The sequence below is a fragment of the Trachypithecus francoisi genome, unplaced genomic scaffold (genome assembly GCF_009764315.1).
Source record: "Trachypithecus francoisi isolate TF-2019V2 unplaced genomic scaffold, Tfra_2.0 Lachesis_group17, whole genome shotgun sequence".
Taxonomy (NCBI): Eukaryota; Metazoa; Chordata; class Mammalia; order Primates; family Cercopithecidae; genus Trachypithecus; species Trachypithecus francoisi.
In genome coordinates, this window is record NW_022681462.1 from 83,001,195 (window position 1) to 83,027,618 (window position 26,424).

At 51.9% G+C, this 26,424-nt stretch overlaps 1 protein-coding gene and 1 long non-coding RNA gene across 32 annotated transcripts in view; one reads left to right on the forward strand and one right to left on the reverse strand.

Moving 5' to 3' along the window:
• DTNB (dystrobrevin beta) overlaps nucleotides 1-10,382 on the forward strand; it is a 309,281-nt gene extending 298,899 nt beyond the window's left edge. For 4 of the 29 annotated variants that reach the window (XM_033176352.1, XM_033176354.1, XM_033176359.1 and 1 more), the window contains 4 exons: nucleotides 318-407; nucleotides 3,757-3,810; nucleotides 8,310-8,343; nucleotides 10,072-10,382. In XM_033176352.1, coding sequence (XP_033032243.1) covers nucleotides 318-407; nucleotides 3,757-3,810; nucleotides 8,310-8,314 — 149 coding nt within the window. In that variant the 3' untranslated portion in view covers nucleotides 8,315-8,343; nucleotides 10,072-10,382. Of the gene's footprint in view, nucleotides 1-207; nucleotides 873-1,567; nucleotides 2,598-3,756; nucleotides 4,945-8,309 lie in introns of those variants that run through there. The other 25 variants (XM_033176347.1, XM_033176345.1, XM_033176348.1 and 22 more) reach the window with 14 other exon arrangements.
• Nucleotides 10,383-11,892: 1,510 nt separating this feature from the next.
• On the reverse strand, nucleotides 11,893-25,695 carry LOC117062619. Of its 3 annotated transcripts, XR_004428462.1 has the most exons (4): nucleotides 24,988-25,695; nucleotides 16,618-17,161; nucleotides 16,150-16,246; nucleotides 11,893-12,719 (listed from the first exon to the last, which is right to left on the reverse strand). It is a non-coding gene; the product is annotated as an uncharacterized LOC117062619 (long non-coding RNA). The 3 variants fall into 3 exon arrangements; XR_004428461.1 differs by having other exon boundaries at nucleotides 16,150-17,138; XR_004428460.1 differs by having other exon boundaries at nucleotides 16,150-17,161.
• Between the last annotated feature and the right edge of the window lie 729 nt (nucleotides 25,696-26,424).

Consider the following 26,424-nt stretch of genomic DNA (forward strand, 5'->3'; position numbering starts at 1 on the left):
CCGCCCCCACAAGGCTGAGGAAGACCTCGGTGGAATGCTTATTCTGGAACCCAGCTCTGGATTGTGTGGTGGTGGCAAAGCATGGAATTGACAGAATGCTGCTCCCTAGGTAGAGAGGGCAGACGGAGAGGGCCCAGTGGGCTGGTGCCTCCTGCCCCCGGTGTGGCTGCGAGTGGGTGGGGCTGCTGCGGCCCCATCTCCCCTTAGGTATTCCACACCTGTGTCCTCGGGCCTGGCAGAACGGAGGTGTTTGCTCAGCCGTCTCTTCTCCATGCTCACCCCACCCCGGCATCCCCATCTGCTCTGCCTCTCCTCAGGTACGAGGAGAAACCTCCGCAATGACCTGCTGGTGGCAGCTGACTCCATCACCAACACCATGTCATCCCTGGTGAAGGAGCTCCATTCAGGTGAAACCCAGAGCTCCCACCTGGCTTCCTGGCCTCCCCTGCCTTGGCCGCGCCCTTCTCACTTCCTCGCCAGCTCTGGCAGAACGTCACCACCCAGCTCACACCACCCCATTTCACCACCCAACTTTGCCTTCTAGGAACACATTGGATGTCTCTGCCCAGAGAGCCTCTGTCACACAGGATTGCATAGGGGCGGTTTCACATTCAGGCCTATCTCAGGAGTGCATCTTGTGGAGCAAGCTGAATTTGGAGAAATTCAGACCTTTCAGTGCAGGCAGGCCCCCTTCCTCACTTACCCGGTCTTCCATCTGTGCTTTGTCCACAGCCGCTCTCTCCCTAGGCCTGACCGACCGCCTCATTCTGAAGCTTCCCTGGAAGTCTGGAGCCGAATCAGCCAGGAAAGCTCTGGACCTTCCCCTGCTGCCTTTCTGCTCTCTCCTGTTTGATTTGGTTTTGAAGCCTATTCCTTCCTTTTGTCCGTAACCAGGCTCTGATTTCACCTGAAGTTCATGACCTGAGTCTGTCGCCTCTTCCACTCCTCATGTTCAGCTCATCTGTGACTTCTTTCTCAGTCTCTCCATCACCTCGCCACATCAGTGACTTCCCAAAGACCTTTACCTTACATAAAACCCAGGAAAGAGAGAGAAAATAAAAGGCCATTCACGTATCATCCCATCTCCAGGAATCCCCATGACTCTGCCAGTTACGTAGGGGCCAGAGTCACTAACGATTTCACAGCAGTGGGATTTCCGTGTTTTCTGTTAAACTAATGGTTTCCCTTCCTAAGTGCTGTAGGTCACTCACACTGATGGTTCTCTTTTGTTTCTTTCCACCTAATGTAGTGCTTTTAAATACCTTGAAGTAGCTTAACAGGGCTATTAAATAAAAAGATAAAGCAGTTTTTCCACAGACCATTCAAACACATAGATTTATTCAGACACTCTTAGGGAAGGCAAGCCTTGGGTATTTTTCAGCCCTTCCTAGGAGAAAGCTCACATGTTTCGGGTTGTCATGGGACTGGACAGAGCCCCCAGCTCTGCTCTCAAGTCTGCCTGTTTTCATACAGACCAAAGTGAGTATGTGGCCCAGTCTGCTCTTTCCAGTCAGTTGAGGTCAGACGCTGCTTCTCTGGTTTGATGGTGTCACCCTCTCCATTCTAGCACTGTTTCTCAACCCCCATCAGAAGCACGGCCCCCCTCTGTACACATGAACAGAAGAGGTGACAGCCTTTGGGATGACCTCACAGGTGATTAGAAGGCACTTTCCCTAATACAGCTCCCCACAGATGCCAGAAATCCCACTTTTAGAGGAAATTTCTTACGGAATTTCGGGCCATGGAAATTAACTACACTTGTACTTCATGGCCACTTATTAGAGTTTATGCAAAATAAGTGGCTTCTGCGTTCATCTTGCTAGGGTGAGAGGTCATTAAATACCGTTAAGCATAAAGCACATAGAGACCAAATAGCTTCACAAAAATTTAAAGGTTATAGGAATACTCAGCAGTGTCTCATAGTAGGAAAGAATGGTTTGGAAGGTGCCTTAGAGAGCACATTGTCCAGTCCCTTACTTTAGAAATGCTGCATGTGCTTATCAGAAAAGTTGTCTGCCTAAGGTCGTGCAGCTTGAAGGAGGAAAGCTGGTCCTAGAACTTGGGTCTTCAGAGCATTAAGCCAGAGATCTTACACCCCTCCAGGATAAGACATCAAACCCAGAGTCCCAGAGGCCCCTTTCCCTGATGTTCTCTCAGTCACTGAAGCCTGCAGGTAGATGTGGACCAAAGCCACACACGGCATGGTATCCCTCTAACATGCAGACATAAACTCCCTTTACATGTGAGGGTACCAATTTCTCAATGAATAGAACAGCTTTGCACAACACCAACACGTTTTTACTATCTCCTTGACAGTGACTTGACAGGTTTTTTGTTCCAATGAGACGACATACTTAGATTATCTTTACATGTAGTCTATACAGTATATACGTACTGTATATACATAGCTTGTACTCCTCATCTTTATAAAGTTTTTTCACAGATAATGGAATCCTAGAATTGGAAAGGATGGCGGCCAGGCACAGTGGCTCACACCTGTAATCTCAGCACTTTGGTAGTCTGAGGCAGGTGGATCACCTGAGGTCAGGAGTTCAAGACCAGCCTGACCAACATGGTGAAACCCCATCTCTACTGAAAATACAAAATTAGCCAGACGTGGTGGTGCATGCCTATAATCCCAGCTACTCGGGAGGCTGAGGCAGGAAAATCACTTGAACCTGGGATGCAGAGGTTGCATGAGCCAAGATTGCACCGCTGCACTCCAGCCTGGGCAACAAGAGCAAAACTGCATCTCAAAAAAAAGAGAAAGAAAATAATTGGAAAGGACGTTAGAAGTCATTTAATCCAACTTGCCACCCAGTAAAACAGTCCTCTGAATATTTCCAGTGAGCTCCTTCATGATCAGCTCTAATCACTGGAAAGTTCTTCCTCAGTGGGGAGCCAAAATCTGCGTTTCTGTAATTGATTTATCCCTGTCCTCCAGAGCTACCCAGGACAAGCTCAGTCCCTCGTCTGCAGGCTCGCCTGTCATGGGTTGGATGGCAGATGACAACCCTTCCTAGTGTTCTCCTCTGTAGACTGCTACACCCAATTCCTTCAACCTTTCCAAACGTGACGTGGTTTTCTCTTACCAGCCTGCTTGACCACACCAGGATGTGGCCATTTTCCAAGGCTCCTATTCAAAGTGCACGCCCAGGGCTGGGCACTCTGCTGTCCACCACAGGGGATCTTGTCCCTGCAGAGCACAAGGCATCTGTGACCCTCCTGAGTGGCCCCTGGAAAAGCACCTTAGACAGCATTAGCGCTTCCCACATAGCCACTTTGCACTGTGCGGTCATTTTAAGTTTATCATCAGCTAAAACATCCGGATTTTTTTTTTTTTTTTTACAGAACCCCATATTAATCTAGGTATTCCCACACCATATATTGTATGGTCACTTTCTTACACCTGAATGCAAGACATTAATGTCTCCCTGGTCATCACCACCTGAGGGCAGACAGGCATAGAACGGAGGCACGCAATCCCACACTGCATGCCCCCCGCCCCGGTCAGGAAAGTGAGTGATGTGACTGCACTGCTCCTTGTGGGCTCTGGGCTCATGGGCTCCTATTCAACAGTGCTGGGGCGTGGGCCACACAAGTGCAGACTGGTGAGCTGAAGCACCCTCAGAGGCCTGCAGCCAGGAGCTGTTAGCTAGAGTTTCCTCCCAAGCCTCAGCAGTTGCTTTGTTCACCCTCCTTCTGAACTGGTCCTGTGCTGAAGGGTCACTGGCCTCCCTGGACTTGTTTTCACAGCAGAGGAAGGTGCAGAGGAAGAAGAAGAGAAGATGCACAATGGGAAAGACAGAGGTAAAGGCAGCTCAACAGGACTCCTAGTTTAAATGGGGAGCCAGAGCTCATGGATGAACTGCCCCCCACTTTGTTTCTGCCATCCTCCCTGCCACCACCTTTCCCAAAGCTTTCGGACCCGAGTTCCCTGTACCTACTTTTCCCATCTGACAGTCAGGTTTTACCTTCCAGGAGCCAATGTCAGTCGATCACCAAGAGCTTCATTTCCTGATCCTGGGATAGGTGGTTGGGATACAGGAAGCAGATACAAGTAGAACACAAAAGATGACCCTTTGACTGGAGAAGTTTATGATCTAGTTAAGAAAGCAAGACCAGGCTGGAGCGCGGTAGTTCATGCCTGTAATCCCAGCACTTTAGGAGACTGAGGCAGGTAGATCATGAGGTCAGGAGTTCAAGATCAGCAGCCTGGCCAACATAGCGAAACCTCGTCTCTACTAAAGATACAAAAAATTAGCCAGGTGTGGTGGCAGGCGCCTGTAGTCCCAGCTACTTGGGGAGGATGAGGCAGGAGAATTGCTTGAATCCAGGAGATGGAGATTGTGGTGAGCCAAGATCACGCCACTGCACTCCAGCCTGGGCAACGAGTAAAACTCTATCTCCTAAAAAAAAAAAAAAAAAAGGCAAGACCAAAAATGCAAAATAAACAGGAGATCAAATGAAGTGGCAGAAAAAGCTAATCATAAAACTTTTAGCATATAAGTATAATAAGGGTTTCTGAAAAGGAAGATATTATTATGGGCCAGAATAGCCAAATGGTTTTGTAGCTTCATGGAAGAATAAAAGCAAGAAGGGAAGGTGTCAGCAAAGGACAGGAGTGCCTTCCTAGTTTCATTATATATTAAACCTGCTTAACTTAACATGACATCTGGGAGGAGCTACACAGAATGATTTTCACATATGATGATCTCATCTAATCCTTAACAACACTGAGACAAATTTGAATATCCCCGTTTTACCCATGAGGAAGTAGACTCAGAACTGTTGTTCATGTAGCTGTTAAATGGCAGAGATTAGGCCAGGTGTGGTGGCTCACGCCTATAATCCCAGGCCGAGGTGGGTGGATTACTTGAGGCCAGGAATTCGAGACCAGCCTGGCCAATATGGTGAAACCCTGTCTCTACTAAAAATAGAAAAATTAGCCAGGTGTGGTGGTGCATGCCTGTAATCGAAGCTACTTGGGAGGCTGAGACAGGAGAATCCCTTGAACTCAGGAGGCAGAGGTTGCAGTGAGCCAAGATCATGCGACAGCACTCCAGTCTGGGCAACAAAGGGAGACTTTGTCTCAAAAAAAAAAAAAAAAAAAAAGCAGAGAACTGGGTCTTTCTGACTCCAAACTTCATGCTCTTAATCTTCATCCTTCTATGTTATACTGAACAGAAAACAAAATTTTCTTTGGATATTTGAGGGTGAGCTGTTCCTTCTGTCACACATTAATGTGTTAGTTGCTGGATTCCTCCTAAACATCAGCTCCCCAAGGTAGAGATTTTAGTCTGTTTTGTTCATGTTGTGGTCCAGTGCCTGGTACTTAGTAAGAGGTCAATAAATGAGCAAATCAAAGGAAATAAATGGGGTGATGAGATAGAGAGTATCTTATCAGGGGAGAGAAATGCAATGGCTGCTCACCCCAAGGAGGTAAAGGTTGAGGAGAAAGATGAGGAGGAGCCAGCAGCAGCCCTCCCAGGGAGGAATTCTGAACAAGGCTCGGCGGAGTGAAAGAACCTGTCAGGTGATAAATGGCACAGCCTGAGTTTAACTCCAATACCCATGCTTTAGTCTGAGCAGAACTGGTAGACTAAGGGAAGTGGAGTGGTCTTATTTAAGGAAGGATGTAAGTCAAGTGGGAGCTACAGGTAAGGAAGCTGTGACAAGAAAGGGAGACCTATGGGACAGCAGGTCTGGAGTGTTCTTGGCCCATAGGGGCTGGTGTGGCTAAGAGAGAGAGGTCTTTGGAGTCTCAGGGGGCAAGGAATTTGTCAGCAAGGAACTGAAATTGCTGAGGAAGAAACTGGGAGAAGAGGAAGAACATTCTGCAGATTCTGAAATCATCGAGTGAGTCTGAGCTAGGCCTGGGAGGAAGTGGACAGCGGCACTACTGAGTTGATGAGAACGACGTATGTGGCATGGACGCCAAAAGGTCAGACTAGGCTGGCCATGGTGGCTCACACCTGTAATCCCAGCACTTTGGGAGGCTGAGGCGGGGGGGTCACGTGATGCCAGGAGTTCGAAACCAGCGTAGGCAACATAGCAAGACTCCATCTCTACAAAAAAAAGTAGTTAGCCAGATGTGGTAGTGCACACCTGTAGTCCCAGCTGCTTGGGAGCCAGAGGCAGGATTGCTTCAGCCCAGGTGTGTAAGGCTGCAGTGAGCCATAGTCATGCCACTGCATTCCAGCCTGGGTGACAGGGCAAAGTCTTATCTCTAAAAAATAAAAATAAAAGGTCACATTAGAGAGAGTAGTGTTTCAGACATCTAGGAATGCTTCATAGAAATGTAGAAATAGTTGACTTCTGCACACACATAAGAAAGGAGGCAGGAGGGCAAGAGGTGAAGAGATACACAGAGATAAATTTACACTGGTGTAAACACATGCTGCAAACACATGCACACACACACACACACGCTAACCAAATCCCAGCATTCATGTGGAATGTTCCTGGCTGAAGATGTAACAGCTGCATCTCTGGCCTCCCTTTACTTGCCCCTCCCTTCCCCAGTAGCTTTTTCCCATGGCCTCTCCTCAGTCCCTTTCACTCCCCCAAAGCAAACCTAGGACTCTGCCCCAGCCACTGAGGCCTTGCCCTGGCCACGAACTCCAGCCCTTATCCTGGTTCCATTCTGAGTGTGGGCCGTGCCTCACATGGGAATCAGACCGGGTTTCCCTTGCCCAGCCCTCCAGGCCCCAGGGTGCTGTCTCGTGCTGCACCTGCACTGCCCTGTCCTCATCAGACTGGGTTTCCCTTGCCTGACCCTCCAGGCCCCAGGGTGCTGTCTCTGCACCTGCACTGCCCTGTCCTCATCAGACTGGGTTTCCCTTGCCTGACCCTCCAGGCCCCAGGGCGTTGTCTTTGCACCTACACTGCCCTGTCTGCGTCAGACTGGGTTTCCCTTGCCCGGCACTCCAGGCCCCAGGGCGCTGTCTTTATACCTGCACTGCCCTGTCTTCATCTCTTATTTCTGTGCCTCTTGCCCTTAGAGCTCCTTGTCTGTCTTTCAATGCATATACCAGAATGTCTGTATGTCTATGTGAAATCTTTTTGTGGGAATGCCTGAATTTTATGTGACTTTCTGGTGTCATCCCTAAGGCCAAGAGTGTTAATAGTTGGGGTGAGAGATGGTAGAGTTTTTTATGTTTGACTCTCCACATTATATAGGTCCCATGATATGTCCCTGAAACTATAATGTAGCTGATACATAGGCATTTTTATAAGACTTAAGTGTTTTTGTGGGTGGACCTCCTGATTCTCTGCCATGAGCTAGGCCTGAAATTTTACAGACCTAGAACTAACTGCAGTCACCTGGACACCAGAGATCTGTAACTGTCAACTATAGAGAGAGAGAGTATATTTGCTTCTTTGGGGTTGAAACCATGCTGACATAATGTAAACAGAATTTGGTCAGCACTGTCAGGCAAATAGTCTGCTCGATAGGGAAACTGTGAGAGTCAAATAGGACTTTTGAAGAATCTGGACCAAGCTGAACTTCCCTGCCATATTCACCCCTACCTCAAGCCTCTCCCTGTTCGCCCTCACTGGCTGGCTGGCTGCATCCTGGGGAACGCTTCTGCTCCATTGGGGTATGCTTCCTCCTATGCATCTTCTCAGAGAAGTGTAACCAAGACACATAGAAGAAGCACAGACTGACACCTTCCCCCATAGTACATCTTCTCCACCCTCCAAAGCCTCATGTTATGCTCCTGTGTCCTTCAGAATCTCCCCTCCCAGACCCTGCCATCCCGGTGTGGGGGCTGTAAATCTAGTTTGCATCCATAAAGAGCCCTGGTGCAAGGCTGGACAGCAGTGGCCCTCAGAGAACAGAACAGGCTCTGGAGGGGCCAGGCAGTGCTCGAGCCCCGGGTGAGCAAGCGCATGGCTTTTCAAAGCAGACCATCTGCAGGAGGGGGACTGCCCTCACCCAAGGTGCAGTCCCTTGGGGAACTTGCAGAGCTGGGTGGGCTTTGCCCCCTCATGTAACTGCTTCCTGGGTTTAAGGAGATTTGATTCCATTTGATTCCAGTGGATTCCATTGATTCCATTTGATTCCAGAAGGAGATGTGATTCTCCTTCTGAGAAGTATCTGTCTCCATGGCTGCCTTGGGTTGGCTGTGGTAGTAGAAAGTATGACTCTACCCTGCTGTCATACCTGGGTGGGAAAAGTCAACATACGAGTAACGGGAGAAGCAAGGAAGCCCCTGGGGTGGGTGGTTCAAGGAAGCATAGTCTGGGGCATGAGAAGACCTGGCCGTGACCTCAGTGTGTGGTTTCTGCCCGTGCTGCCACAGGTTAGCAGAGGAGCCGGACACAGAGGAAGCTCAGGTGAGTACAAAGAGTCCTCTGCCTCCCCACGGCCCCTCCCTCCTTCCTCAACATCTTCCCTTCCCTTCCCTTTCTGCAGTCACAGGTCCCAAGCCAGGACAGTCCTAACAGGTGAAGATGCAAGAGCCTGACTGTCCCTTCCCTTTGCCCACCCTGGCCATGTGCCCTCCTTGCCCTATTTCTAGGCCGTGTCCTGTCTTGCACGGCACTGTCTGCATGCCTAGTCCTTGGGTATGGCCTGTGTCCTCTGTGTTGGGATGGCATTGGCAGACCCAACGCCGTTGGTTGAAACAGGGCATGCTGAGCAAGGCCACCTCCCTGGGGAGCACTGCCTCCCATGCTCCTTTACCACAGCCACTGCCCACTTCCTTCCTGGGATCCAAACCACAGCCAGTGCGTCCCTGGATTCTGTCACCCAGCACTGCACCGAGTCACAGTCCCTAACCCACAGACGTGACTCATGCAGGATCACACTACATACAGGGCTGACCAAGCCGCTACCCATGGTGCCCGGCCAAGCTGCACCTTCTCACTTCCTGAAGAAGCAGTGCAGAAAAGTACAGACTGCCCCAGTGGCAGATGCTCATTGCCTTTAGGAATTCATCATTCCCATTTTCCAGCTCAACACCTTAACTCTTTCTAGTCCCAGCGCCAAGATATCAGACTTTTCCACGTTAAAATCTTGCCTTTCCTCCCCCTTCCCCCACTTCTTATATTTAAAAATTAGGCATCTTCCTCAGGTGAAAAAGCCAGGGCCCTAGCCCCACAATCCAGAAAAGGGTTTTTTTCACACCTTCCCAAGTCTTGTCATCCTGGAATAGTTTCTGGCCCTCTCAGCCCTCTCTGCCCAACTGCGCCAGGCCATTGAAGGGCTCTGTCTGTTCCCCCGGGGCCCCTGCAGTCTCAGCCTGCGCTGACTCTGGATTGTGCAAGCTGAGAGGTGGGCAGCACCTGGGCCACGCGCATTCTCTCGCTGCCCTGGAAATCACAGTGCCCCAGGGGCTTGGAGAGACGCTTCTCCCTGAACTCACTGTGCGCATTCAGGCAAGGCCCTTTCCCAAGCAAGCCTAGGCCGTGGCAGCCGAGGAGGGAAATCAGGAACTGACTCGCCCTGCAGGAGCCTGCCAGAGCCCCTCTCCCCCGGGCAGAAGGAACTGGGGTGCAAGGAAACGTGGCAGAGCCATGTGCCCCCACCGCCTTGTTGCACATGGAGGAAACCAAAGCCCCACACCAGAAGCTCTATGCCAGAAGCAGAATTGGAGCCGGTTTTTCTGCCTCCTAATCCTGCCCTCTCTGACCCACATCAGGGGTGATGAGAAACACCAACAGTCGGGAGTTAAACGAAAAGCAGTAAACTTGGGCGCCGCGGTTCCATGGATGCCCAGGCCTGCGCTCTGATTGCCTGGGGCTGAGGCTTCCTCCCTTTCTTCTTAGTATTCATTGGCACACCTCAGTCCTCCCTGCCCTTCTCCTGGGCCACAGTTCTGCCCAAGAAAGCACCCCATTCCAAACCTTGCATTGTGAACCCAGTTCTTCCACGGAAACACTTCCTGACCCTTAGGAATGATGGCAGAGGACCCTAGGTACCACCCCTCAGCTCAACGCTTGAAAGGCGCCCAGCATCCTAGCCGCTCCTCCCCGCAGGGCCTCCTGTTCACAGTAGATGTTAGCAGCTTTTGTCCTGAACCCTCAGCAGTGCCCGTGACTAACGGTGAGTGTCTTGCGCAGGCACAGAGGACGAGGAGCAAGCTGGCGCCGACATGGCGAAGGCAAGGTCTTCCCCCAGAGGCACATTCCTCTCCATCTTTCCACCGCACACCTGGACCAGGCTTGCAGGCTGCCAGACGTCACTCCACCCGCCAGGGAGAGGGGATCCAGAGCCGGTGGGAAGCGGGGAGGGGCTGCGTGACACAGCTGGTGGGCCTCCCCCTGCACAGCCCTGCATGTACTAGCACCTTCATCACTCCCCTCAGGGCATGGTCTCATCTCCGCATCAGGAATTTACCTGGAGGTTGAAAAGAGAAAAGAAAAAGCACCAAGCTCTTGTGTGTTTGTGACCTGATGGAACTCTGCCTGGCGTCTGGCCAGCACGTGGGGTGTTCCCAAACGTGGGGGCACAAGTTTCCTTATCTTTGACCTTTAAAAACCAACAGGTTTCTTCTAGCGTGCAAAGAAAGCGTCAGGCCTTGCTTGGCTCTGTAGACATTCACACCCTGGCCACGGTGCTAAAAATAGCCTCACACTGGTTAGGCTTCCGCCCGCCCAGTGTGATGCCGCCGCCTGGAACCCGGGAGGGAGGGGCGGAGATCGCGCCGCGCGCCGCAGCCGGGCTGGCCGCCTGGCAGAGGGCGGAAGGGACTCTCTGCGCCGTGGACTCCGTGGCCGCCAGGGGGCGCGCCGCCGGGGGCGCTGCTCGCAGCCTTTCGCCTTAGGGGTACATTGGGCTCGGGTACACGTGATCACGTCCCGTTCCCGGTGATTTTCATTTATTTTTTCCTCCTCCCTGGGCTCCAGGATGTTATTTTTAGCAGAAGAACTGCTATAAATATTTATAAAGAGCAGTGACTGTAATGAAGGGAGAAGCCCCACAGCTGGCTCCCTGGAATCCCCCACCCACCTCTGCAGACCCCTGACCTTGGCTTTGAGGAGGTCTGTGCAGAGCCGGTGGGATCAACTCCTGGCCGCGCACGGATGGAGTCCCAGGGAAGCCTGCCAAGGCCCAGTCAGGGTAAAATAGAAGGGGTGGATATTCACTCCTTCCATCCTTTCCTCTCTCTCTCTTCTCCCCCATAGCTCATCTTCCCATTGGTTGGCACTGTGTCCCCCCGAACTTTCCACGGGGTTCCGCTCACCGTGGCCCCTCTGGCCTTCCAGGCAAGCAGGGATCCCTGTTTCCAAGGGCATGGGGCCCTCTCTTCTGCCCAAGCCCCTACTGACTCTGTGTCGTCAGCTCTGAGGCCAGCACTCAGGTACTGGGTGCACTCTGCTGATGCCGGTTCTTGCTACGGTTGATGTCTTGTAGAGCTAGAATATCTGCCATTACCTAAGCCCCGAGCTCCCTCATGACTGTTGGCATCTGCTTTAGGACCCACATCCCTGTCAGACGTTTGGAACTGGGTCCCTTTCCTCAATCCTGGCGAGGAACACAGGTGGTCATCACGGAAGATGGGCACTTCCGTCTTAATTGCTCTGGGACCACTGAGCAGCCTAATTTAACCTAGGTAGACGGTCTTTTTTTTTTTTTTTTTTTTTTTTTTTGAGACGGAGTCTCGCTCTGTCGCCCAGGCTGGAGTGCAGTGGCCGGATCTCAGCTCACTGCAAGCTCCGCCTCCTGGGTTTTTACGCCATTCTCTCGCCTCAGCCTCCCGAGTAGCTGGGACTACAGGCGCCCGCCATCTCGCCCGGCTAATTTTTTGTATTTTTTTAGTGGAGACGGGGTTTCACCGTGTTAGCCAGGATGGTCTCGATCTCCTGACCTCGTGATCCGCCCGTCTCGGCCTCCCAAAGTGCTGGGATTACAGGCTTGAGCCACCGCGCCCGGCCGGTAGACGGTCTTTTGAGAGACTGCGGCATCACTGACTCCTGGGTGAGCCAGGCTGCCGTGTAGCACCATAGCCTGGGCTGGCGCTGTTTTTCTGTGCCGGAGGACCCCTGGAGGGCTACCTAATACATCGCGGGTCTTGAGGAAGCAACAGCTCCACCAAGTTCTTGTCCATAAGTCCCAGCCACCCTGAGCCTCCTCTTCCCTTCGTGGCCCCTCTCATCTGCTGGTGAGGCTTCATCCACTGGCAGACGCGCCCCTCTTCGCGCTGCTTACTGTGCTCCTGCAGCCCATAAGCGTTTTGGAGGGGTGCAGTTGCTATGGCAATGCCTACAGCCATCTGAATTCCTGCTGTACCTTCTGGAAGAAAAGAGCTCATGAAGAGGCATTCGGTGGATTCCCAGTCTGGCCTCTGGCCTCTGCACTGCCAGGGGTCAGCTGATGGGTTACATGCTGGACATGTGGGAGGTCAGTAGCCCGCCTTCCTTGGGAAGACACTCTCTGTAGCCGCAAGCCTCATGTGCCTGGACGGGTTCTCCTTGTGTGGATCAGAAAACTAAATGAAATGTCCTTCTCAGGGCTCCTAGGTAATATATTGCACCAGTGGTTCTCAGACTTCAGCATGCCCGTGAATCCCCTGGAGGGCTTGTTAAAATACAGATAGCACGGCCATGCCTCCAGAGTCTCTGATTCAGCATGTCTTGGGTAGAACCAGAGAATTTGCACTTAACAAGCTTGCAGGTGATGGTGGTGCTGTTGGTCCAAAGACCACCCTGTGAGATTCATGGGACGACACTTAGATGAAGAAAACAAAAGCAGTGCAGGAAGACATTGCCTGTCAGTGAAGAAAGGCCAGAGTCAGCCACCTATTTTAAAGGAAGAAAGGGCCCTGGGGATATGTGCTGGAACTAGGATCCTTAGTCTAAGTTGGTTTTGGTCCCCGGCAATCAATAAAGACTCTCCCAGACATGAAGGGGGGCAGCACTGAGGCAAGGCCTGTAAGTTACAGAAGACCAACATCATGGAGGCCCAGTGACTGAGGGGGTTACTTCTCAGTCTAGAGTCTCAGTGGTAGGGGTGCTGAAGGCCTGCCTGGCTCAGGAGGGATGTCAGGGGAGAGGGGATGTTGCAAGCACCTAACCCCCGCAGCCAGAGCCTCGACACCAAGATGTTTTCCCCAGGATGCAAATACCATCTTCCACATGAAACAACATCCAGGCCCAGATGGGCTGCTTCAGCCTCCCGGAAGCTCTGTCTCCCATGGGCGTTATTCTTTTCAGAGGGAAAATGATTACTAGAGAACCTAGTAATTCGATGTTACAGGCCTCCCCAGTTAAAGTAGCAGATCCCAGGGACTCTGATGCCTTCTCTGCACTTAACCTCGCTTGGGAAGCCAGGACTCTGTAGGTAGCGAGCTTGGAGTCTCTCCTGCCTCCTGCACACGCATGTCTGCAAACAAGTGGAAGACACTGGCTCCATCTTCCCTCTGCCTCCTACTTCCAAGGGTGGACAGCTGGAGTAGGACCATGGCATAAAAGAAATGGGCGTCAAATCCTTTCACCAGTTCCAGAAAGCAATATGAGTCTACTAGTTCTGTGACAGTTTGAATGGATTGTGAGTGCTTTCACGTGGAAATTTTTTTTTTTTTTTTTTTTTTTGAGACGGAGTCTTGCTCTGTCGCCCAGGCTGGAGTGCAGTGGCCGGATCTCAGCTCACTGTAAGCTCCGCCTCCCGGGTTCCCGCCATTCTCCTGCCTCAGCCTCCCGAGGAGCTGGGACTACAGGCGCCCGCCACCTCGCCCGGCTAGTTTTTTGTATTTTTTAGTAGAGACGGGGGTTTCACCATGTTAGCCAGGATGGTCTCGATCTCCTGACCTTGTGATCCGCCCGTCTCGGCCTCCCAAAGTGCTGGGATTACAGGCTTGAGCCACCACGCCCGGCCTGGAAAATTTAAAATCTCTAAGGGAAGTCATGAGAACTAGAACTTGCTGGGAATGGAGGTGGGAGGCAGGTGTTGAAGACACAAACACCAGGTAGCCATCCTCATATTTCTGAACTAAATGGAGCCTGTCATTGATAAAGGTGGAGATTCAGAAGGGACTCACAGGCTAGAGGTGAAATTGTTGTTTATTCAGGAAGATTCTTCACGGGCACCGTGTGCTGGGCACGAAGCCTCTTCCTCAGGCCTTCAGGCCTCACTGGCTCCAGGGTCTTAGAGCTTAAGGTTGGAATCTGGTCTTGGTTCACAACTGTACACTGAAGGGTGGGATTGGAGGAACCGCCTGCCCTATGAACACACCAGATTCAGGACAGTGGGTGCAAAGTGAGGCCACCTAGGGGAGGAAAAGGCTGTGGTCCCTACTCAGAGTCTGTTCTAGGTGCTGAAAAGGATAGGTCTTTGGGCTCATGGGTGGAGGGGAGACTGGGAAGTGTGGGACCTGAGGAACCTAGGGGTGTGTCCTTGAGTTCAGGAGTCATGGCGAACATAGAGAGACCTCACAGCCCCCTGGGACCCAGGTCACTGCTGGCTAGGAAAGAGTCTGTTACCACGCAGTCAGCGATGGCCTCGGCCAGCCCCAGGAAGTCCTCAATCAGGTGGCAGAAACACCTGTCCGAAGCTTGGCCTTCAGCAATGGTCACACTCCCAGGCAGAGTTCATAGGCCTGAAGCCAGGGGTAGTGGCACAAGCAGATAATCTCACCCCATTTTGGTGAGGGGCACAGAGAGTCCTCAGAGCACAAGCGTGGCTGTGGGCACACCCTGGCGGGGCCCCTGGCTTGGACGGTGCAGGCCACAGGTGCTGCTGTTCTCCCCAGGAGAGTAGCCTGTGCTGGAGCGCTGGAAAGCAAGGCCTCTGGCTCAGCGCCTGACTCAGGACTGGGGCAGCTGGCCGCCCTGCCCCCTGCCTTCCAGCCTGAAGGGCACCTGTACCCATCAGGCTTTTTGTTCAGGCCTCAGCGTGTGAGCCACGCTGTCTCCACCACTGTGGTATGTCCCAAAACCTTAGTCACTTTGTCTCTTTCCCTCCCTGCCTGGAAATGCCTCCTGTGCCAGGCACCCATGGCCCTCACTGAGGAGGTTCAGCCTGGGCCCCAAGTCTGAAGCATCTGGGAGTCCTCCCCACAGCTCCTCCCAATCCCAAGCCTCTTCCTTTCCTTTCCATCAGAGGAGGCCCCATGGCTCCTCCTTCCTTCTCTACAAAACCTATTGGCCATGGGTGCCGGCAAGAAGCAGCATGTCCTCTGCTTCCCAGCCAGAAACAGCAGGGAGCTGCCCTGGTGAGGACCCTGCCCTCCTTGGCCTTGCTCATGTGCCCTCTTAGGGCTGCCCTGATGGGCTGGTCTTTTGGAAGAAGGAATATGCCCTGGGCCTGCTGAGAAAGAGGCCACTCAGCGAGGAGGCAGGCCGCCCAGGAATCGCTCTGGCTCAAGGGCCTTGCGCAAATGTCGGCAGTGAGGGAGCCAGGCGGGAGCTCCTGCAGAGAGGCTCGAGCTTCCTTCTGGACCAGCTCCTCCGGATGAGCCAGGATGGGGACAGTGGGGCTGAGGGTTAGCAAGGAAGTCTCCAGGCTGGGCCGGGACGCAGTCCCCTCCTCCGTGGGCTTCTCTTTTCTCCTGATTGCTGGTTGGTGTTTGTCCTACTTTCCTCATTGCCTAGGCAACCATTCCGGGTTCACCCTTTGCCACCCAGCCTACCCCGGGAGCCCAGAGCCTAGCTCTTCCCACTCCCAGAGGAGGAGAACAAAGAAACGAGGCATACCGAGAACAGCAGGGTGACGCCAGGGACACGTGGGCTGAAGAACCAGGGGCAAGGAGAGGGAAAGACAACGAAAGGGATGGGAAGAGAGGCAGAGCTGGAGCTGAGGGGGAGCCATGGACACTGGGATACGGTGGCCACACGGCAGGTCTGAGGCCAGGAAGGCGGAGGAAGGAAGCCAGGAAGGGCCCTGGGGTAGAAAAGCTGGGAAGGAGGCCGAGTTGAGGTGGACTCTCCGAGTCACATCCTGGGCTTGTGGGAATCGTTCCTTTGTCCCGTTGTTTCCACAGCTCATTAGCCCTGGATTTTACCCTAATTAGATCCCCACTTGCTTTCCACCAGGATATCCCATTAGCCAGGGCCAGGGCTGCAGATGGCCTTCCGCTGGGATCCTGCCCCCTAGCCCACCCCCTGCCCCACGCGCAGTCCCTGGCCTCACTGGCTGCCTCCTCCACCCCAGAAGGCTCTTATCTCCCCAGCCCCGCCCTTCTCCCCACATCCCACCCTTACCCCAGCCCGGTCTACAGTGCCCAAGGCGGGTGATGGAATTTCCCTGGTGGGTGTCGGCTTCAAGGAGTCCAGCTTATCTTCCTGCCTTCCGCCATCACTGTTGAGTCGAGAGGAATGAGATTGGGGTCATTGGGAGGCCTCTGGAGCGGAACTACAAACCGTGGGGTTTAACGCGAAGGTGGAGCTAGGAGAGGCCCTTGTTCAACACTCTGTTTACTGAGGCCCCTACCCTGACGGCCCACGCCCCCCTCGCCTAACTGCTCTTTACCTGCCCCCATTTTATGATAGAGCCTGGGTCTTTATTCCTCCGCGTGCTGTGTTAAAGGGCAACGGCTCCCTGGACTAGGTTACTCCCTCGCTGTGTTGTGCACACACAGTTCCCCGCAAAAAAAAAAAAAAAAAAAAAAAAAAAAAAAAAAACTGCCTTTTAACTCAGTACACTCAGGCACACCCAAGGCAGGAACTCACTTCCAGCAGGGGTCTGGGGGATCTTCCAAGCTCAGAAACCACAGCCAGCCCCAGCCCCCAGGGCCTAGAGAGCACCATCCAGACACTGTGGAGAGGTACCGAGAAAATGGAGCTCTGCCTGGGGAAACCAGAGAGCAGAGTTGCTTAAAGACACCTAGGAGGGAGTGAATAAAGGAAAACACTAGAACCGAAAGTATAGCGAGATCGTGACACACAGGATAGCGTGTGGCTGTTCTGTAAGGTGCATGCACGTTGGGCTTCTGAGTCACTGGTGACCAGATCCAGGTGGGTTTCTTCAAGAGGTCTTGGTTGTAAAGGGAAGGGAACAAGGGCATGTGAAGTACCTACTGTGTGCCAGGTGTGCTCACCTATGTGATCTTAGTGTCATCTGCTCAGCAAAACTGTGACATGATGTTATCGGTTCCCACGTGAACAGGGCCTGGAGAGGTCGGGCGTCCTCACGTAGTTAGAAAGGAGAAACCCTGTCTGTCTGTTGGGCTCTGATGCTCCATCACTTCCCACTGTCGACGAAAAGAGTCGAGCTCTGTAAAATATTTGAAGATTCTGAGCCAAATATGAGTGGCTATGACCCATGACACAGCCTCAGAAAGTCCTGAGAACATGTGCCCGAGGTGGTCAGGGCACAGCTTGGTTCTATACATTTTAGAGAGGCAAGAGACATTTACATTTAAGAAATTCCCTGGTTGGCCGGGCGCGGTGGCTCAAGCCTGTAATCCCAGCACTTTGGGAGGCCGAGACGGGCAGATCACAAGGTCAGGAGATCGAGACCATCCTGGCTAATACGGTGAAACCCCGTCTCTACTAAAGAATACAAAAAACGGCCGGGCGCGGTGGCTCAAGCCTGTAATCCCAGCACTTTGGGAGGCCGAGACGGGCGGATCACGAGGTCAGGAGATCGAGACCATCCTGGCTGACACGGTGAAACCTCGTCTCTACTAAAAAAATAGAAAAAAACTAGCCGGGCGAGGTGGCGGGCGCCTGTAGTCCCAGCTACTCGGGAGGCTGAGGCAGGAGAATGGCGTAAACCCGGGAGGCGGAGCTTGCAGTGAGCTGAGATCCGGCCACTGCACTCCAGCCCGGGCGACAGAGCGAGACTCCGCCTCAAAAAAAAAAAAAGAATACAAAAAACTAGCCGGGCAACGAGGCGGGCGCCTGTAGTCCCAGCTACTTGGGAGGCGGAGGCAGGAGAATGGCGTGAACCTGGAAGGCGGAGCTTGCAGTGAGCTGAGATCCGGCCACCGCACTCCAGCCTGGGCGACAGAGCCAGACACCGTCTCAAAAAAAAAAAAAAGAAATTCCCTGGTTTGGTCCAGAAAGGTGGGGCAACTCAAAGGTGGCGGGTGGGAGGGGCGGTGGTTCCAGGCTATAGGTGAATTTAAACATTTTCTGGTTGACAATTGGTTGAGTTTGTCTAAACACCTGGGATTCATAGAAAGGGAATGTTCAGGTTAAGGTAAAGACTGTGGGAAAAGTTCTTTTGAAGTCTAATAGTGGCTGCTCTTAGAGACAATAGATGACAAAAGTTTCCTATTCAGATCTTAGTTAATCTCTTTAGGATTGGGAGGGTCAGGAAGAAAAAGATCCAGCTTCTATAATAGAGATTCTTTACAGATGCAAATTTTTCCTCCACACACACACAAAAAAACAGCTTTATGCAGCGCCATTTCAATATATGGCAAAGAAACATGTTTTGGGGTAAAATATTTTTATTTTCTTCCTTGTCTCATAATGTTATGCCAGCCAGAGTCAGGCTGGAAAGTAAGTTACAATATACAGGGTTAAATAAAACCCATCTGATGAGAATTTCTGATTTGTAGGGCATGACTCCGCAGACCCCTTAGATAGCAATTTGCGCAAGATTTAAAAATCGGAGTTTAGTCATCACCATGGTGTCAACTTGCTAATGTGATGGAATGGCAGCAAGATTTCAAAGAAGATTTTGAGGGAGAGAGCAGGGAGTGGCTCAGGGAAAGAAGTGCAGTGTTGAGTCAGTTGGCTTAATGGGAACCTGGTTTGCCCATTTTGAAAACCACAATGGAGAAATAATCACCCAGATCTGCTATTTTTTCACCTTAAAACATCCTGGGGCCTGTCATCTTGCACCCTGGCTCTGCAGAGCAGGACTGGAAGGTCTTTGGGGGCCCCACTCCTCTGAAGGATCACCCACCCCACCTGTCACATTCCTCCCTGGCCAGGCCTCTCACTAAAGAGACTCACCAGGCTCCACCAACACCCACCCCAGACTCTGTACAGGGGAATCAACAGAAATGGAATCTTTAGCCCCACTAAGAGGCTGTGACATTCCCACTGCCACTTAAGGGTTCAGGCTTGTCAGAGAGTCATAGACTGTTCAAGTGTGAAGGAACCATCAGGACAGCTCAAGAAGCCGAAGCCAGGCAAATCAGATGGCCCAGGGCCACATGGGGAGGGAGTGGCGAGGTCCCTGCAGGCTGTGTTGCCCCTTCCAGGCCTCCTCTGTCACCAGAGGAACTGCTCCTACTGCTTAGAATCATATTAAACCTTTGAATGGGGTGTGTAAGGACACTTTCCCCTGGAAAAATGCTACATCACTCACTTCATATCCTGGCCTTAGGCCAATTGAGCCTTCACCCCACCCTCCCTGCCTAAGTCACCTCACCAAGCATCCTCTGGCACTGACGACAATGCTTTTGGCCTGGTAACCAAGGTTTCCTGACCACCTGATGGTAGGGCCCCTCCACATGGGATATTCATCCTCCCAGAAGCAGGTCTTCCAATGACAGATCTGCACTAATGTGACCAAACAGAGGGCGTCCTCCTCCTCTCTCTGCTTCTTTTAAGTTCCTTGCAAAATTAGTGGGACAAATAAGTACAAGTTGCATGAAAATGACAAACAGTTCTTCATTTGCCATCCACACCAGGAGCACGAGGTCCTGGATCCCAGCTGTGCATTAGATGTTGTCTCTGCAGCCCAAGGTAGGAGGCTGCAGAACAATTGCACAAAGCAATTATTCATCACCAAATATAGGGGACAGAAGAGTGCTAAGGGAAGAAGAGTCCAACCATAAATAAATAAAATGGCAGCAAATTAGGAAATAACAGAAACCATACTGTCTCATGACGTCCATTCACTTGCTCATCACAGCCTATCCAAGGCTGCTTTCAGAGTTCCAGTGAGTTCTTCACTGTTCCCTACTCTTGTAAGCTCTTAAATATGCCTGGTCAGCTCCTCTTGCTTCTTTGTTTTTTAAAAACATACTAAAGGAACTATTTTTGCAGCAAAACCTTCCTCCTCGGATAAAACTTCACTGGCTCTGACTTTTGAAGCCTGGCTTTCCCTCCTCTGAGCCAGCGCGCCTCCTCTCTGAGGTCCGTTTCAGTCTGGAGGCGTGTGGTGATGTCAGTGTGCCTCAGCTGTTTTCAATTAAACCCCTCGCGCTGAGCTGAATAAATGGCTTCAGCAAGCTGATTTTCCAAAGGGTCCACCTTATTTTGAATCAATGTGTTAAAACAAAATCAACTCAACCTGAAACACATACAGTGCAAATAAATACATCTCTTCACAGATTTACCTTAAAAGTTACAAGGGCAGTCTGGGCACGGTGGCTCATGCCTGTAATCCCAGCACTTTGGGAGGCTGAGGTGGGTGGATCACCTGAGGTCAGGAGTTCGAGACCAACCTGGCCAACATGGCGAAACCCCATCTCTACTAAAAATACACAAATTAGCCAGGTGAGGTGGCGAGCACCTGTAATCCCAGCTACTCGGGAGGCTGAGGCAGGAGAATCACTTGAACCCAGGAGGCAGAGGTTGCAGCAAGCCGAGATCGTGCCATTTCTCTCCAGCCTGGGCTACAGAGTGAGACGCCATCTCAAAAAAAAAAAAAGACAACTGAATTTCTGGGGAGCACAGGTTTGTGGGAAAATGTCCACACAATTATTCCATCCCCTTTTACCTTGTGGCTTCTATGCAAAGCCACAGGGTTTTAGGACAGAACAGCCAGAGAGGGACATCACTGCCAAGTCAGAGACGGTTCCCTAGGCCCCCGCCATCTGCTTCCAATGTCTGCTGTCACTGTGCCTCTGCTCCCACCATCAAGGCCGGGGGAACTCCAGTGGCAAAAGCCCCACACCCCCAATCTACATGTGGGTTACATTATTTTGCTCATCACTGGTCAGTGCAAAATTTGCATAGGTAATTCTCAAGTGCTGTTATTCCTGGCAGACATGACCCTGGGCCGTCCCACAGTGATGGTGAGCCTGCCAATGCCTGTCCAGGATGGCCCAGGGCTATAAGTAGGAAAGGAGAAGTTTTAGAGAAGCAAGGAACTGAGGCAGAGTAGAGAGAAGCCCCTTCAACAAGGGCAGAGTCATGAAATTAGCACCCATCCAGCCCAGTCACACAGGGCCTTGAACCCAAGAGTTTTGGGTTTTTTTTTTCCTTTTCTTTTGAGACAGTGTCTTGCTCTGTCACCCAGCCTCAAGTGCAGTGCCGTGACCACGGGTCACTGCAGCCTTGACTTCCCAGACTCAAGCAATCTTTCCATCTCAGCCTCCCAACTATTAATAACTGGGACTGTAAGCAAATGCCACCATGCCTGGCTAGCTTTTTGTTATTTGTTTGTTTGTTTTTGAGATGGAGTCCAAAATCAGGATTCCAAGAGATGGATTTTATTTTTTGACATCCAGCCCAGGCTAGAGTGCAGTGGCACAATCTTGGCTGACTACAACCCCTGCCTCCTGGGTTTTAGCGATTCTTCTGCCTCAGCCTCCCGAGTAGCTGGGACTGCAGGTGTGCGCCACCATGCCCAGCTAATTTTTATATTTTTAGTAGAGATGTGGTTTCACCATATTGGCCAGGCTGGTCTTGAGCTCCTGACCTCATGATCTACCTGCCTTGGACTCCCAAAGTGCTAGGGTTACAGGCCTGAGGGACCGCACCCAGCCTTTTTTTTTTTTTTTAAATAGGGACAGGGTTTTGCCATATTGCCCAGGCTGAGCTCAAGCAAGGGGCTTGTCTCAAACTCTTGGGCCCACCTTGGCCTCCCAAAGTGCTGGGATTACAGTTGAGCCTCCGCATCTGGCTCCTCTGCACTTTTTAACATGTGCTCTTCTTATCTTCCTGAACCAACTGTAAGGTCCCTGAAGTCAGGGATAGTGACATACACCTTCAGGTCTCTCAAAATCTGCGAATACTGTATTCTCCAAGATCCCTGGTGACTAAAATGAGTGCTTGTGGACAAATACCTAACACACAAATGATTTACTAAATCTATAGAGAGATAATGCAGGTAATACATAATACATTTCTGCCTGTTAATCAACACATATGAAATGCTAGGATAGTGTCCGAAAAAGTTTAAAAATAATAGTACTATTTTATTGCTTTAAAAAAATCCACCTGTCTTCCTGAATGACGCACCACCCACCCCACCCCAGCCCAAAGCTAAAGCATCCTGAACAAGTTCTTATGCAAAGGAGCGGGCCTGTCTCATGCCTCTAGAAGAGTCTGCTCCTGCCTGGAGGCACTTCCTGGCTAGGTGGGAGGCAGTCCAATCCCCATGACCCACAGGAAGCAATATTTCACTCTGTGCCAGTTACCGCTGAGGGTATTCCCACTGGGAACACCCAAATGAGGTATAAACTTTCTCCCAAACACTTGAAACTTGAAAGCTTCCCACCAACTTGAAACATGGGAGAGAAGCTGGAAGACATGGTGCGGGGCACACCGTGGGTGTCAGTTCCGACCAACCTGACACATGGGAGCAGGAGCTAGAAGACAGGGTGCTGGGCACACGGTGGGTGCCAGTTCCTACCAGCCTGAAACCTGGGAGAAGGAGCTAAGAGACTGTTCTGGCATACAATGGGTGCCAATTCTGAATGGCAAATGACTAATGTATTGTGACCCGGAGGGTGTGCTGGCCTGGAAATGAAGCTTACGTTAGAACCTAATGATTGTGCAGACTGGCCCTGGGATGGGGAAAAGACTGCTTTTTAGTGTGGTTAATGAATACGTGTTTTAAGGCAATGCGGAGAGTGTCCATTTGTAGAGAAAACTTGGGGATGGAAAGCTTGCACAGTCGCTAAGAGGGGAGCTGAGGTGTGGGTCCAGACCCATGATCATCTGGTGTGCCCGCTGCCCACCCAGCTGCCTGGAAAAGACTGAGCACCTGTGCCCCAGCCTCTGGCCATTGTCTAAGGGCTCCCAACCCTGCTCCAACTTCCACGTCCTGCTTGTCTCCTGCTCAGCTCTGTCCGTGCTCCACCCTCAGCTCACCTGCCCATTGACGTGGCCTGCCCAGTTCCTGGGAGCATTTACATGTGTGACTCCTGCCCTCTGCTCCAACCTTGGTCCCTAAATCATCCAGTCCTGCTGGGGCGCCTCCAGCTGCCCCAGGCTTCCTCCATGATCTCCCTAGACCTGTTCTAAATCTGTCACCTCCTGCCTCAGTTTGCCCTTTTCAATCTTCTCCCTTTCCTCTTCCTGCAAATCTGCACCCTGCTGGCCCCGTGCTAAGTCTCCTCCTTCTGTCCTCATCTTTGCTCCCAAGGGTCTCACCAGCGAGGGCTTTGCCTTCTTCTCTGGAGTTGTCTCATCCTCCCTCTCTCGGAGGCCCGGCTGGGGCCCTGCTTCTCAGGGAGGTCCCTGAGGGTTCCTGGGATCCCTGGGGACTCATGCCTTCCTGGGCAGCCATAGGGTTCAGTGGAAAAGCATGGGTTCTGGAGGGCAGGCACACCTTCATTTGAATCCTGACGCTGCTCCTTTCTAGAGTGTGACCTCAGGTCACTGCCTTATTCTCTGCATCTATAAAATGAAGGTAATTCCAACCTATTTAGTTGTTCTAAGGATTATATTAAAACGTGTAAGACGCCCAGAGCAGGGCTGAGGACATAGTAAATGAGTAATAATGGTTGCTTTCCTTTCTTCCTCTGGCGCTAGTGTCTGCACCACCCACTGGGCGCTGTGAGTCAAGCCACACCACGCCGCACTGGCCAGACCCTACCTGGACTCATAGGCAAGAGGCTACAGTGATGGGGATGAGGGAATCTGGTGCTGCCAGGGCCCAAGCCCCATGCCTGGTGCCAGGTGGCTGAGGATCTCCCCAGGTCTGGCAAGGGTGCTCAGGCTTGGGGCACTGATTTGCCTCCCCTGCCCAGACAAGTAAAGGGCCACTTAAAGAGGTTGAGGGCTGGAGTCCAGAGCCCTGAGCCAAATCTCAGCCCAGACTGTAACCCTCAAGTCATGGGAAAATCTGCTTCTGGGGTGGAGGCTGGTCTTGGAATGGCAGGTAAGGACCAGGACAGGATGGGGAGGACCACCTCGCAGACCTCACTCTCACCACCAGGTAAACACACAGTCACAACTTGCTTGCCCCCTCAGTGGGTGGGCAGTATTTTCAAGTCCTTGAAACACCAAGGTTTTGTCACAATGTCACAATTTTCTCCTGGGGCAAAGGGGCTACTTTCTCCTACACTAAAGAGAGCCCTCTCCAAACAATTTGTACTTTGCCAGAGATACTGGGCTCTATGCAGGCTCTTAGACGGAGATTTCTCGACCTATCAAGAAGCATCTGCTTCCCTTATTTACTTAGCAAATATTTCTTTCTTTTTTTTTTTTTTTTGAGACGGAGTCTTGCTCTGTCACCTGGGCTGGAGTGCAGTGGCCGGATCTCAGCTCACTGCAAGCTCCGCCTCCCGGGTTTACGCCATTCTCCTGCCTCAGCCTCCCGAGTAGCTGGGACTACAGGCGCCAGCCACCTCGCCCGCTAGCTTTTTGTATTTTTTAGTAGAGACGGGGTTTCACCGTGTTAGCCAGGATGGTCTCAAACTCCTGACCTCGTGATCCGCCCGTCCCGGCCTCCCAAAGTGCTGGGATTACAGGCTTGAGCCACCGGTCTCGGCCGCAAATATTTCTTTTCTTTTCTTTTTTCTTTTTTCTTTTTTTTTTTTTTTTTTGCGACAGAGTCTTACTCTTTCGCCCAGGCTGGAGTGGAGTGGTGTGATCTCTGCTCACCACAACCTCTGCCTCCCGGATTCAAGCCGTTCTCCTGCCTCAGCCTCCCGAGTAGCTGGGATTACAGGCGCCTGCCACCATACCCAGCTAATTTTTATATTTTGAGTAGAAACGGGGTTTCATCATGTTGGCCAGGCTGGTCTTGAACTCCTGACCTCGTGATCCACCTGCCTCACCCTCCCAAAGTGCTAAAACTATAGTCGTGAGCCACCGCGCCTGGCCCCAGAGATGGCTTTCTATCCGGAGCAAGAGGGAAATATTCTGGAAGTTACACTCGCCCATGCTTTCCTCCCCACCAACCGGACAAAAGGCCAGGGGCCCACTCCAGCTGCCCTAGGGAAACCCCCAACATCTCACCTCTCCTTAGCTCCTCTGGGCTGCTGCAGTGACATCAATGTGACTTCAGCACTGCGCTTTTTGAGCTAGCGGCTCTGCTTCGCTGCCCTCGGGCCCCACTTCCTCTAAATTCCCCGCTCCTCTCCCTGTGGCTCCACTTCTCCTTCGGTGCCCATGGCAGAGTTCTTAAGTGTTCCCCGTGCACAGCCTGGATCCTGTCTGCCGCCTGTCCTACCTGTTCACGAGCTCCCCCTCTTTTTTTCCTCACTCTTGACTCAGAGAAACCCCACCCAATGCCTGCCAGATAGCGGAAGCTTAACAATCAGTTGTTAGATGTGCAAATAAAATACAGCCACAGATAGTTATATTGGTAACACGCACACAACATTCAGAGGCCAAGAGAATGAAAAAGGGAGGTCTAGGAGGTCCTCACCTTCGTTCTTTTGTAAATAAACGATGTCTTTATTATCAACAGGTCCCACCAAGGATTTTTCCTGGTGTGTAAATTTATGAGGTGTCTTATAAAGGAATGGTAAATGGAAGACACAGTTAATTATACACTTAACAAATCGCCTTTATTAAAAAAGAAAAACCAGGAAATCAGGATTGTTCTTGAGGAGTGAACACACCCAGGGGCCATGCCACAAATGTTCTCTTTCTGTGTCAAGTGAGCCAACCCCGTCCCCTCTGTCCCCCTCCCACACACACGTTTCCTCTTGCGTAGCTCAGGCAGCGGGACTGGGCCGCCTTCCTAGCTCTGCCAGGAAGGGGAGAAAAGAAAGCGAGATTGAACCCAGCCAATCAACAGTCAGCATTTCTGAAGTTCCGCCTCCTTATACAAATCTGCGCTTCGCCCCCGCCAGCGCCACCTGGAGGTTGAGGAGCGAAATGCGGCGCCAGCACCGGGTCGTCGCCCGTACGGAGCCGCCCACTCAGCCGGTTTTTGCAGCTGGTGGAGACCCGGCTTCTGCTTCGAAACCTGCCGACCGCGGTGGAGTTATTCGGCGTGGAGCCGCCGAGGGGCTGTCGAGCGCTTTTGAATCCGTTTACTCAAAACGACTTTCCCCACAAGTTTCCCTGATTTCTATTCCCACTTGACCAAAAGAATGAGTTTGATGTGGAAAAGTGGCCAGAAAAGTGACAATAGTGTTAGATGCTCAATAGCATCTCTTTGGGCACAACCCCCATTAATCAAAGTAGATGCCAGGGGTGGGGAGGTGGAAGTCTTTTTCCGGTCCCCAGTCAGTGAGGCTGGGGCTTCAGGCACTGTCCCCACATCGGCACTAGTGGCCCAGAGATCCTAGAAGGGACCCAGCCTTCCCGCGCTGCACCCAGATCTCTGGGGTGTGACCACCAAGCTGTCCTGGCTCCCCCGGTCAGTGGCCTGATGGGGGTCTCAGTCCCGCTGTCCCTCGTGGGGTCGGGGCACTAAAACAAATCATTTTTTCAGGCCGTGTT